General features: G+C 46.7%; 1 protein-coding gene across 2 annotated transcripts in view; it reads left to right on the forward strand.

The window, feature by feature from the left end:
- ADAM17 (ADAM metallopeptidase domain 17) overlaps positions 1 to 14,362 on the forward strand; it is a 1,432,827-nt gene that overhangs the window by 136,101 nt on the left and 1,282,364 nt on the right. For both annotated transcript variants that reach the window (XM_069605995.1, XM_069605996.1), the window contains exon 3: positions 6,555 to 6,688. In XM_069605995.1, the coding sequence (XP_069462096.1) occupies positions 6,555 to 6,688 (134 nt within the window). The remainder of the gene's footprint in view (positions 1 to 6,554; positions 6,689 to 14,362) is intronic.

Genomic DNA, 14,362 nt, shown 5'->3' on the forward strand with positions numbered 1-14,362 from the left:
ACTCTAATCGGGTTTTGGAGTAATAACTCTACCGAAATATTAGCCTCTTGTAATGCTATATATATGTTGTTTCTCCATTTCAATGGAAATATATGGTTAGACAGCAGTAAATAATTGGCCAACGCAGTTAGAATATTATCGGCAGATGGACCCAATAGGCATTTATGAAATAGGCAGCATCTCTTCCAGAGGACTTGAACATGAATCGACAAAAGGCCCAACTCAAAACGCAAAAGTGCAGTAGGAGTAGAATTAGGTAATATTAGAACCTTCTTCCAGAAGCGCGATTCCGCTCTTCCCCAATAAATGGTTTTTGTGGCAACGAAGTTTCAGGCCCATAGGTAATAATGGGGACTACTTTTTGTTGGAAAAAGGTCATGATATGAGAACATGAGAATTTGCCACATTTGTATTGCAAAATGTTTGCTTGTGATATCAAAGTAGACATTTTTGATACTATAGTGGCTTTGTGTGGACTGCCATCCTGAGAATTACTAAACGTTATTCCCAGGTATTTATTCTCATGAACCTCCATAAGAGCCTGATTTTGCATACGCCGAATGAATCTCTTTGAGGATCTGGCTTGCGATTTCCAAGTTCTATTATTTGAGTTTTTTTCCAAATTAATTATTAAGTTGTCGTTTACTGCATACCAAGTTGGTTCAATAAAGCCTGAAGCCCAATCGGTGTCTGGGAGAGCATCACAAAGTCATCAGCATAAAATAACCAGGCAGTAGCCTGGTTACCAAGTTTAGGGGCGTCATTGATCACAATAGCCTGTTCATGTTCAATTTGACTTGCATCGTGGTGTCAGTGTGGAGAAGATTGAGTGTGATCAGAGAATATGGACACCCATAGTTTGCCAATTTTTTCTAAAGGAGTTGCCGATCTATAGGTTCGAAGGCAACTCGAAAGTCCACAAATGCCATGTACAAAGGTTGTTTCCTCACAGCATATGAAGATTTAATAGCATTTAAGGTGGTAATATTAATGGATGTTCCAAGACCAGCTAGAAAGCCTGTTTGAAAAGGGTCTCTTCTATTAGCTCTTATTGACCAGGTATTTAGATCTCTTAGAATGATTCGACTATATATTTTGCCGGGAGCATCGAGTAGGGCAATTGGCCTATAACTGGCCGGATTTGCCAGATGTCCTGTCTTATAAATTGGCAAAACTATGGCCTGCCATCAAGAAGTTGGAATTTATTGTTTCGATTGAATTGTTAAAAAGATAGTGTGGGGAATTGTTGCCCATAATTCTGGATGTTTTTTCATGGTAGAATTGGACAGACCGTCCGTGCCAGGTGCTCTTGAGGCACTGGCTTTCTTTATATAGAAAAGCACATCCTATCTATCAAACGTTAGATCAAAACGGGAGTTATTAAAGTTATACAATTCTTGTATATGGGAGAAGTGTTCTATCCACTTTTTGGTAACTATTCATTTGTGATGATGGTTGCGAACAGGTTGTGGCTGAATTGATTGCTTTCCAAATTTGAGCAGTATTCTTCCCTTGAATTATGCGCAACAGGTCCTCACTATCCATTTGAACCATTGTGGCTTTGTGTCCACGTATCCAATTTTTATAGATAGTTTTGATCTTTCATAGGACAACCTCTCGCTGCTCCACAGGTAATAGCATAGCTTGCCGTTTTTGTTTCCGAAATAATGACTGTGTCTAATAGTCTGATCATAAACGTGTGTAGGTCGGTCTCTGTTATTTTTTTTACCTTTATGTATTAAAGGTTTTGCGAATAGATGTATTTTGTCACAATATTCAAAAGCATTGGCACCCTGTCCTGTTGGCTTACGACAATCCCCACCAATATATCGACTGAAGGCTAGTAAGGAGTGTTCAGACCATCTAAATCTATTTTGTTGATTTTATTTCAACAACTCCCAAGTTTGGCTTTTTCAAAATGGATAGTCAAATGCATTCACATGTTACCCTATATACAAAGGAACCCTACCTTTTATGCCTATAGCACACTCCACTAGTGGCACAAGTGCTACATTAGCTTTTGTAGCAAATGTTCCATTCGATGCCATTCATAAAGCAGCTACTTGGAGTTCAGTTCACACCTTCACACAACATTACTGTCTAGATACACATTATGAACAGGATTTTCAAGTGGGGCAGGCGGTGTTAAGAATCTGTTTTCCACTGTACCTTCATACATCCCACCACCGGTACTGCTCACTAGTCTATTCAAAGCATGCGATTCTAAGCAGATCCACAAGCCTCAGAAGGTATACATTTCTTATCGTAATCGTATTTCTGATGCTTGAATCTGCTTGGATTCACATGTGCCCGCCCCTCCCCTCTTGGAGTTGAAGGTACATAGACATCTTAAACCTTTTCTTTACTTTTCTGTACTCACTGTAAGCAACACATGGTGCAACAGTAAAGGCAGACACAAGTGATCACGATTTAAGGGTGTTTTTATCAATAATATGCAGGTTGGAAAAACGCATAGCCTAAACCGAAGTCTAAGATGGGAACAAGCGTGAACCATCAAATGAAAAATAAGGCTGTCCTTGTGGCATCTTGTCAAAGTAAAAAGGCCTATACTAAAAAGAACTATTGCCAAATCCTTACAAATAATTATAGAAAGAGTGTGGGATAGGGATTTCAATAACGTGCTCACAAATAATAAGTCGGGATGTGATTGCCAGGGGTCCGCTTTCCCCACGTTTTCAGCACTGTATAAAGTGGGTCTCCTGAGCAAAGCACACACTCCAGCTTTCCCAGCACGGGTTGACAGTTCCGTTCCAGCTATCAAGTTCTTCGATCGGTAAGTCTCTTTTCAATAAAAAGTCTCTTGCCTTCGAGGGCCTGATATTCTCAACAAACGAACACAAATGTTCTATTCCACGCATTTTCCGGGCGCGGACCTCTCCCAGTCGTACTCGACAATTCAATTTAATAATTCCTTTCTCAACTAACTTTTTGGGTGGTGATTTTCCACCCCTGGATCTCCCTCTTTTGGGTTCCAGCCGCCCTCCTTCGGGTTCACAACGGCTTTCCCTTCGGGTTCTCCCTCTGCTGGGCTTGGCGGACACTCCTTCCCCTGGTCTTACAATGCTTTTGTACTAAAAAGAAAAGCTAAATGTCTCTTCAACTGTTCTTTTAGGCTTTGCCCTTTTTCCACATTTCAGTTCACTGTGGCCTTCCCTTCGCCGGGTTCACTTCGGTCAACATAATGTTCATGGGACTTCAGATTTCGTCCCCTTTTGTTAGCATCCTTCTGCCGGGTTCACTCTTGCCAACCTTTACAATCCACTTCTCATACCATGCGGGATTCGTCTTAATCATCTGTCGGTCAAAGACTTTCTATTGTATGGTGGATTTGACAAGACCCCTGCATGACCACTTTGACCCCCTTCCTCCTTTTCCTAAGGCCTTCTGGTTACTGTAGTTAAATAGCAGGATAATCACCAACCTTTCTCGAGTGAACACCCGTGTGGTGTTTCATTCTGCTATGCTGGCTTTCAGTTCTTTGTTTCTTCAAAGTTCAATTTAGCCACTTGCTACTTTCGTTCACCACAGTGTGGTTTCTTTATCGGCTCTCCCCTCGACTCACCGGCTGTGATGAACTGCTTTACTTTCTTGTCTGTAGAGTCAATGCCAGTACCATTGGGCCATGCGTCTCTCCCTGGCTTGGCTGTCAGCAGAGGAGGCGCCCAGGCACCGTTGATATCTGCTGCAACACACGCTGGCTATTGTTCACGGTTTTACAATTCCTTCTCTTGAGGCTTCACAGGTCTCTGTTGTTAAGGGCAAGGTCACTTCTCCCCTTGGTATCCTCTCGACTTGCACTGTCTTTCTCCTCCTCTTGAACTGCTGTGCTGAGTTAGCTCTCGCGTTGTGCGGTCTGCCTTGCTCGTAGGGTGCTGTTGTGCTCCACCTCTTAACCCTTTGGGGCAGGGAAAGGGCCGTCTGTGTGTGCGATTCTGGTCAATTGCCTGACCTTGCCTAACCCCTGTATTGGGACATGTCAGATAAACTGCTCAGGTGTTACTCTGTTGTCTTTCTTGTTGTACGAAAGTGTTCGTGAATAGGGAAAAGGTGTTTATACTGCGTCTCACCCCGTCGGTGTCCCACTCCCTCTCCCACTCCCCAAGGACCCCCCATCCAGGTGATCCTCCCACACTGGTCCACCCCTAGGAACTGGATCCAAAAGCGAGGGCCATGTCCTGGCCACCTGGTTGACAGATCCCCATGGACGAGACACCTTCAGGTTTCTCACATCGCGCATAATACTTCATGCTCCCTCATGCCCGGAACATGACAATCTAAGGGACCCTGACGCGGGAAGCACCATGGGTTACACTACAGATCACACTAGGAATAGTATCACAAACATGCCCAGTCGACATCCCTTTTTGAACTTCGAAAACAAGTCATGCAGTACTTCGCACCTACCACTAAATGTCGGCCTAATCAAAGCATGTGAATCTAAGCAGATAACAGCATCAGAAATATGATCACGGTAAGTAATGTATGCCATCTACCCTTTAAATTAAGATGATGATGATGAATCAATATGACAAAATGTCACTTAATGCCTACTTCAGTGCTTCTAAGGCTATATATCCTACTTGAATTATTTTGTTAGTATTGCTATTATTGTTGAGATGATGTCCTTTTGAATCACTTGCAATTTTAGGATGAGGTTAACTGACAATGTTAGAGGTGTGTTTTGCATTTACTGTTCAGTATTAGTACTGTTGGTACTGTGCACTTTAGAAATGGTAATAAGATCTATGATCAAGGTGGGAGCCCCCTGAGGCTGAGGTTTTGGTCATGTTAATCTAAGGCATTTGGTGCATGTATCTTGTTTGACAATCAGCTTAACATTGCTGCCAAGGGGATGTATTTTACACTTTATTACACCTTATAAATAATATAATGTGCATAATGTCTCCTACATTGATAACTATGAATTTCTGTTGTGAATCATTAATGGAACACATATTTCCTTGATTGTAAATCTAACCTTGTAATTTCGGAAATGTGTAGATCCATTGTAAGGTTTTTATTCTGTTTTATTTATTACAAAATATATTTTGTGACAAGTTATTGGGAAGGATTTCTTTTAATCATAACACAATGAAAAAAAAACGACATGTTCAGTGAGCTATGATCACACAGAAAATACTTTAGGTGAGTTGAGGTATCTATTTATGAAGCTGTGTCCTTCAATTCATGTACGTTTTACATTTAATTTGGTGGTACACATTTTGGCCTCGTCAGTGAGTGACAGGGACTTGTGTCCATGTGAGGCTTCAGAATTCAAGAATGTATGGTTGGGCATGGTTTTGATTTAAAGTACACTTCTTGGTTCTGCAACCTGGGCATGAACTGAAGGAATATGGACAATGTGGATGCAGCAGGGGCTTTGGCTACAATGTGGGTGATGGTGCCTGTGGTGTGGGTCCAGTTGCCGGAGGACTCAGGTGGGCGATCACCAGCACATCAGACTGCTCCCACCGAAACCATTTTAATGCATGTTCCTTTACGTTTTGGAAGCTAGGCCCTGTACCGGTAGGCAGAGGTTGATTCCTGGGGTGACACAAGTTGATCGTCCTGTCTCTCTTCTCCCCATCTTTACCACCTGTTTTTTTTTTTAAACTCTTTTTGTTAACATCATTTTATAACATGAAGCAAACGGGCATAGGATGTATCATAGGCAAACGCCTCATATAGCATTGCCAACTGTATACTGTTTTTCACCCCAACCTCTTCTCCAGGACGTCCACCAGCACCCAATCCCCTAGTGAGGGCCTGAAAGACTTCTAAACAGGTATGAACCATTACCTGCTCATGCTGTAGGTTCCAGGGCCTGCAAGTTATCGGAGACACAATTATGTGTGCCGGAGTCCCCTTATCTCCACCCACACCTATGTCCCCTTGAATTACTAGTGTGCGCCCGCCCCCTCTGTCCTCCCTTCTGATACTTCCCCTTTCCCCCAACCCTCCCATTTTCACCCTCATGGAGGCTTTAGATCTGCCGAACAACACAGCTCATTTAACAGTTGGCTCCAATCCAGCTCCACCCCTTCATCCAGCCCTGGGTCCCGGATCCTCTTAATGAATTTCTGCTGCTTCCACAAGCAGTAATGCAAAACCCTAATGTGTGACAGGGTGCCTCACAAAAGCTTTCGGCAGTTGTGGATTTGCAGGCTTGCTGAATGTGGCCAAAACATCTGCATCAACAAAGCAAGTGAGTTTCAAAGTGGTCTTATTAGGTCTTGATATGGGTAACAATGGATGCACTAACAGGAATAAGTGGACCATGATCCTTGTAAAATACTAATTCCCATTGCATAGATCACTCTGTGAAGTCTGGTTGTATGTGGCAAGGCACATTAGCCTGAATGCATTCAAGGTGAAGGAGCATAGGTCAACGACGTCATTTTGTTTAATTTCTCCAACAAATACTTTGCTTAAATGCATGTCACAAGATTGACCTGTGTTGGGTTAATTGTTAAGGTGAAGTGGACGGTGAAAGCGTCCTTTCTGTAAATTAAAGTCCCTTTCTTTCTTTTCAGGCATTTCAAATTATACTTAACTTCCAGCACAGAGCATTTTTCGGAAAACCTCAAAGCCACAGTTGTAGATGGCAATGGTCAGGAAACTGAATACCATGTAAACAGGCCTGACTTCTTTACAGGGCATGTTGTTGGTAAGTTAACTTCTTGGTTTTGTAGATGGCATGTTTGGAAACAATGTGAGATGTGATGCGGCATAAATTAGAAACAAACTAAGAATTCATGGTGATTTCAGTCAATCGTGGATCAAGATGTCTTAGGGCAGATGCGTTGTCAAGGTTTGAAAAGCGTATCTCATTCTCAACAGGAGGTTCATCTTGGACTTTATTTTTCTTTGAGTTATCTGTGTCCCTACACTACCTCTAAAGGCTCCTCATGGGCTGATGAATAATTGAGTTTATTATATGTTTTGGGTATTTATTTGAAGAACAGGGAAGTCAATTTCGATCAGAAATGACTTACAAGAACACATTTACAGATGTCAAAGGCAATCCGGTGCCTGTACAATAGCATAAAGATGGGAACAAGTAGTGAGCCAGTTTGAGGTTGTAGAAGATGACATATTCCATTGACAAAAGAAAAAGTGTACATCTAAAAACAGGTGACTTACAAAGGTAGTATTAATCAAAGGGGTGTGGGGAAGTGCTTTAAACAAAAGAGGAGTACCAATTAAATATGCAAAATTTCATTATTAAGCATCACTGGAGGCATTGGTGGGGTCGGGTGTGGGGATGGGAGAGAGGGTTGGAGTTCTCACTGTTCAGCAAGTAAGTGAAGTTTAAGCTGATCTTTGAAGAGATCCACAGTTGGGCTGGCTTTGATTGTTATGGGCAGTGGGTTCCGGTGGAGCGGGGTGAGTAGGGAGAAAGAGGGGAAACGAGAGGAGGCACAGGTATGGGACAGTGAGCTTGAGTGCAGAGGAAGATCTGGGGAGCGTGATGAGTAAATTGAGTTACAATTAGACCGGTACAGAGGAGAAAGAGCATTAATAGCTTTGTAGGCTAAAGAGCAGTAACTTGAAAAGATGGCAGATGTGCATTGAGAAATGCGGGGTGGACAACTTGGTAAAGGTTTTTCACAAGTAGCCATTTTATTAACTTAAAAGGGTGTGACAAACGCCTCACTATCCCTAACCTAAAGAGGATTTCCCTGCTTGGCCAACTAAGGCTGAAGGAAAACGCTCTTAACAAAAGGAATCTGTCTCACACTTATACATATATCAAACTCCTAAATCTAGAATATGGCAATTCAGCTTTAACAAGATATCAGTTATGCTTGAACATAAACCTTAGAACCAGGTAGCCTTGTCACCAGAGTCAAATCCTCTTCCCCAGGTTGAAAGCAGGATTTTCCAACTTAATGTTCAAAATAATAAAGTTCCTTTTTGTAGTCAAGTTCTGTTTTGAATACAACACAAAGTTCTTCTCACCCCAAAAGTTTTTCACTTGGCCTTTGGCAACATTTCAACCAAACGAAAAGAAAAGTCTTTATCTTCAAATTGATAGCCAATGCTTCAATATCACTTCTCCCGATATCAATTATTCTCCTTTGAAAACCAACACTGCCACAATTATTCTTCATCAACAATGTTTTTGTCACAGTTCATCCAACACATTTGTGGTCTTGTCACTTTCTTTCCATCACAGCCTTCAACCACAATACAGTACTTCAATGTCTTCTTCCTGGTCCATTAACATTCCAAAACTACCACTACTAATCCCTTTCCTGGTGTACTTGCCTGGTAGGATAAACACCCCTAACTCTGCTTTAAGTACTCTGTGGTGTGAGGTTTGTTTCACACTTTTAGCAAAGTCTTTGGCTTTCAACAACATAGAGATTCATAACTTCCTCTGCGAGGACAAAATACACATTTGTGCAGTTTATTCCACGGATTCATTTGCCACATGCAATGCAGGTTATGTTCTTCTCCTCCTTGATATCTTTCACAAGTAGGGTTTCTCTCCTGCCACTTCTGATTTCCTACTTTCACATTAAGTAACTGTGACAAGGTTTCTTTATACTTGTCCTTATTTGGCTTAGGCAATGCTTTCTGGCGTCTTGCTCAACTATTGCCTCTTCTTTACACTTGGAATAAGGGTTACACTCTTTCTGCTATATTGTTCTCTTTACTTTGCTAGTATTGGTTATAGATTTTCTGAAGTATTGCCCTCTTTACTTTGGCAATGCATGTTATAGTTTTCTTTCAGCATTGCCACCTTTTAACTTTGCCAATGTGGGTTTCCATCTTGGTTCAATATAGTCCTCTCTCTGTTTTGGCAATACTCTTGGTTTTGGCAATAGTAATTGTAACCTTTCTTTTCTTGTCGTCTTTCAAAGTTCTTATAACGCCAATGCGACTTTCTTACATTGGTTCGGTATTCAAAATAATGATCAGCAGCCAGCGGTTGACTGCGGAGCGTTCCGGGATTACCTAATACAGGTAAACTTACTAGTTTCTTTATACATGTCTGCTCAATCTACTGCCACTGCCCATTCTACTTGCATTCCCGCAGCCCGCGACAATCCGGAAAGGAGACGCCTTTGCTCCTCTTGCACTCCGGTGCTCAGGGACAAGGTGTGAAATAAGGAGAGCCTCTCTCTCTCCATGGGGAAATCTTGTAAAAACACTATTATTCCCATGTGGGTCATAGCGTTTTTTACTAACAAGGTGGGCAGTTTTGGGAAGGGAAGCCTCACTCTGACAACAATAATATACAGAAAGTATGTCAGCGGAATAAAAAAATCAAGTTAAAGGGGGAAACGGGCGAAAGGACAGGGAGAGGGGCCTCCAAATTCCAAAACACAGGTCAATCAAACCACACTAAAGAAAAGATAATTAGAAAACATAAACATTTTTTTAAAATTTCATTATTTGTTAAAACATACATATTACCCCCTTAAGTGCCACCGACGAGCTGGCTTGTCAGTGGAAACCGCTCCAGGTTGCCACCCACGAGCCGGCTCGTCGGTTTTGGCACTCTGCTTTGCTCGATCCCTGCAATGCAGGGATCGAGCAAAACTGTAATCCAGCCCCCGGGCAATGTGAGGGGGAGGCCCCCCCCTCACTGCCAGGGGGCTGGATTATCTTCAGTTTCACGTCAGCGTGCGTAAAGCACGTCGGCGTGAAACTGAAAGTAAAATCACTGCAGCAGCCATTTTCGGCTGCTGCAGTGAAAAAAGAAGGTAAGAGCCCTTCATGCTCCGCGTCGATCTCCGGCTGTATTTGAAGCCGGAGATCGAGGCAGGTATCGTTGGAAAGGGGAGATTCTCCCCTTTACAACGATACCCATTGTGTGGCATTGCTGTCCGCGGATCGGGCGCAGGGTGCGCGATCCGGGGGCAGCAATGTCACTGAATCAATACAGATCCGTTTGTGACGCGGGGGGAGAGGGGGCTGCTTACTAGGTAAGCGGCCCCCTTCCCCCCGTGGCCCCAAAGCATGGGGCCACAGTGCCAGAGACCCCTGGGGGCAGATGATCACTGCCCCCAGGGGTGAAGAGGACGAAAAAAAAAATCAAGGGGAGGGGGTTTGGGGCCCTGGGGCCCACTAGACCACCAGGGATATGGCAAAAATTGGTGTCCTTGGAAAGGGGAGGTTCTCCCCTTTTCAAGTACACCATCTACATGAGGCAGTGCTGGTCACGGATCGGCGCAGAGCGCTCGATCCATGACCAGCAACCCACTGGACCACCATGGATCCGTTTGTGAGTTGGGGGGGGGAGGGGGCTGCTTCAAGTAGGCAGCCCTCTCCCCCCCTCCCGGCCCCCACAGCATTGGGGCAATGCATGTGAACCCTGGGGCAGATGGCTGACCATCTCCCCCCAGGGAATGTAAAAAAAATGAAATGATGGGAAAAGGGGGTGGGGGTAGGGGTTGGGGTGGTGGGCAACTAGCCACCATGGATTTTTTAATGACTGAAAGGGGGGGTGCCCCCCCAACCGAAGTAGAAAGGGGGGCACCCCTTGTAACCCTCCCTGGGGGCAGGTATCTGCTCCTAGGAAGGGGCATCTGACCCCAGGGAGGGAGGGATGCATGAGGTGGGGCCCTCCCTATCTGATGCCAGGGGGGTATGCATGAGGTGGGGCCCTCCATTTGGGGTGGGGGGAGAGGGCTACCCCTCGTTCCAGTAGAACATTTGCCAGCAATGTAGGGTGCCCCTCAGCCCCCCCTAAAAAGCAGCCTATAATTTTGTATTTTTTTTTTGTTTACCCAACTTCGCTTGGCGCAGATGGCCACATTAGTGTGCCAATCTGCTCCCCGGGTGCTCAAACCCTACTGCCCCATCTATTGGGGGTCCTGCCCCACCTTTTGGGGGGGACACCTCATGCAGCCCTCCCTGAGCCTCCTAGGAAGGGCTGCATGATGTGCCCCCCCCCCCTCCGTTCGGTGTGGGTGAGGACAGGGCCACCACAAATGGTGGGACAGGCCCCCCAATAGATGGGGCAGTAGGGTTTGGGCACCCTGGGGGCAGATTGGCACACTAAAGTGGCCATCTGCGCCAAGCGAACTTGGGTAAACAAAAATAATACAAAATCGTAGGCTGCATTTTAGGGGGGGGCTGAGGGCCACCCTAAATTGGCAGCGAATGTTGTACTGCAACGGGGGGTGGCACTCACCCTCCCACCCCAAATGGAGGGCCCCACCTCATGCAACCCCCCCTGGGGGCAGATATCTGCTCCTAGGAAGGGGCATCTGACCCCAGGGAGGGATGCATGAGGTGGGGCCTCCCCTATCTGACACCAGGGAGGGATGCATGAGGTGGGGCCCTCCATTTGGGGTGGGGGGGAGAGTGCCCCCCCCCCGTTGCAGTACAACATTCGCTGCCAATTTAGTGTGCCCCTCAGGCCCCCCTAAAAAGCAGCCTACGATTTTGTATTTTTTTTGTTTACCCAACTTCGCTTGGCGCAGATGGGCACATTAGTGTGCCAATCTGCCCCCGGGGTGCCCAAACACTACTGCCCCATCTATTGGGGGTTCTGCTCCACCTTTTGTGGTGGCCCTCCCCCCTCCACCCCAAATGGCTGGGGGGGACACACCTCATGCAGCTCTCCCTGAGCCTCCTAGGAAGGGCTGCATGATGTGCCCCCCCCTCCGTTCGGGGTGGGTGAAGAGAGGGCCACCACAAATGGTGGGACAGGCCCCCCAATAGATGGGGCAGTAGGGTTTGGGCACCCTGGGGGCAGATTGGCACACTAATGTGGCCATCTGCACCAAGCGAAGTTGGGTAAACAAAGAAAATAATTGTAGGCTGCTTTTTTAGGGGGGGGCTGAGGGGCACCCTACATTACCGGCAAATGTTCTACAGTAACGGGGGGTGGCCCTCTCCCTCCCCCACCCCAAATGGAGGGCCCCACCTTGTGCATCCCTCCCTGGGGTCAGATGCCCCTTCCTAGGAGCAGATATCTGCCCCCAGGGAGGGTTGCATGAGGTGGGGCCCTCCATTCTGGGGGGGGGGAGGTGAGTGCCACCCCCTGTTGCACTATAACATTTGCTGCCAATTTAGGGTGGCCCTCAGCCCCCCCTAAAAAGCAGCCTACGATTTTGTATTATTTTTTGTTTACCCAACTTCGCTTGGCGCAGATGGGCACATTAGTGTGCCAATCTGCCCCCAGGGTGCCCAAACCCTACTGCTCCATGCATTGGGGGGGCCTGTCCCACCATTTTTGGGGGCCCTCTCCCCCCCACCCCAAATGGAGGGGGGTGTACCTCACGCAATCGTTTGTAGGAGGCCCAGGGAGGCCTGCATGAGGTGCCCCCGCCACCCAGAGGGCCCCCAAAAATTGTGGGATAACGCCCCCAGTGGGTGGGGCAGTAAGGTTTGGGCCCCCCGGGGCCAGATTGGCACACCAATGTGCCCCTCTGCGCCAAGGCAAGTTTCCTAAACAAAGAAAAAAATGGAAAATGGTGGAACGTTTTTATGGGGGGGCTGTGGGGCACCCCAAAGGGTCTGGGAAGTTTCTAATGGGATGGGGCATTGATCCCCCTCCTCCCCAGCCGCAATAGAGTGGGTGCCATGTTATGCAGCCCTCCCTGGGACCAGATATCTGCTCCTAGGAACGGGCGCCTGAGCCCAGGGAGGAGTGCAGGACAGCCCTCCCCATTATCTGCCCCTGGGGAGGGCTACATGAGATGGGCCACCCCTCCAATTTGGCCATGTGTGGGTTCCCACGGGTGTCCTCTTTTGGAAAATGCATGGGGTTCCCTGTTTCCCTTGCTGGCTTCGACACCCTAGGCCCAAATCTGTAGGTTGCCCACATGAACAAAATGGGCAGTGGCGAAAGACTTGGGGTTACTAGCGGGTTACCCTTTTCCTTTTGCGCCCCCGGTAGGTGCACCCACACATGTGAGGTACCTTTTTCATCGGGACACCTGTGGGAATGCGAGAAGGTATGACATCTGTTGTTGGCGACGTGTTTCGGTGAGTGGACACAGGGAAATGTCTCTGAAATTGGCTGGAAATGAAGACAATTCTCAGACATTTCGCTCTGGCCACCCACCGAAACATACCGCCAACAACACATGGCCGACCTTCCCGCGTCCCCACACGTGTCCCGATGAAACCGGTACCTCACATGTGTGGGTGCACCTACCGGGGGCGCAAAAGGAAAAGGGTAACCCACTGGTAACTCCAAGCCTTTCGCCACTGCCCATTTTGTTCATGTGGGCAACCTACAGATTTGGCCCTAGGGTGTCGAAGCCAGCAAGGGAAACAGGGAACCCCATGCATTTCCGAAAAGAGGACACCCGTGGGAATCCACAGAGGTCTGACTTGCGCAAATCGGCCCAGAATCTACTACCCAGAACCCCAGGCAAATTCCAAATTTGGGGGAAAAACACAATTTCCAGCCATTTCACTCTGCTCAACCACCAAAACACGCTGCCAACAACAGATGTCATACCTTCCCGCGTTCCCACAGGTGTCCCAACGAAAACAGTACCTCACATGTGTGGGTTCACCAATCTAGTTGCAAGGGGAAAAGGCTAACCCACTGATGACCACAAAAGGGTTTGGGGAGATAACCTACAGATTTGGACAGAGGGTGTCCAAGCCACCAAGGAAAAGTGGGAACCCCATGCATTTCTAAAAAGAGGGCACCAGTAGGAATCCACAGAGGTCCAACTTGCGCGAAGCGGACCAGAATGTTTTACCCAGAACCCCCGACAAAGTGAAAAATGTGGGTTTTTTCGGCACATTTTGGACTTTGCCAGGGCTTCTGGGTAATACATTCTGGGCCGATTTGCACAAATCATACCTCTGCGGATTCCCACGGGTGTCCTTTTTTCGGAAATGCATGGGGTTTCCTGTTTTCCTTGGTGGCTTGGACTCCCGAGGCCCATATCTGTATGGTGTGCCGGTCGGCAGAGAGTCTGAAATTCCGGCCTGAAAACAGACTTGGGGTTACTTGTGTTTTAGGCTTTCCCCTTGGCGCCCAGGTAGGTGCACCCACACATGTGACGTACCGTTTTCATCGGGACACCTGTGGGAACGCGGGACGGTAGGCCATGTGTTGTGTTTGTGTGGTTTTCATAACAATTTGACCCATTTGCTGGTGCCCTTTGTCACACAACCCTTTCATTTCCCAAATGTGACCTACATTTAGTCGCTGCTTTACGCACCATACACTTTTGTAACCTGCACAAGTCACCTACCCTTGAAAAGGTCTGTCTGTGCTTTTTCAAAAAATGTATGCTTGCCGCTCCTCACCACGTTGGTTTTCCCGATTTACACATGCTAAATGCGTCTGTTCAGGCCGTGAGCGTAAAACTCCTGTGTACCATGGCTCAGTGTTTGGCTTGTGGTATTGCTT

Source organism: Ambystoma mexicanum, chromosome 4p, assembly GCF_040938575.1.
Source record: "Ambystoma mexicanum isolate Mex_15411 chromosome 4p, UKY_AmexF1_1, whole genome shotgun sequence".
Lineage (NCBI taxonomy): Eukaryota > Metazoa > Chordata > Amphibia > Caudata > Ambystomatidae > Ambystoma > Ambystoma mexicanum.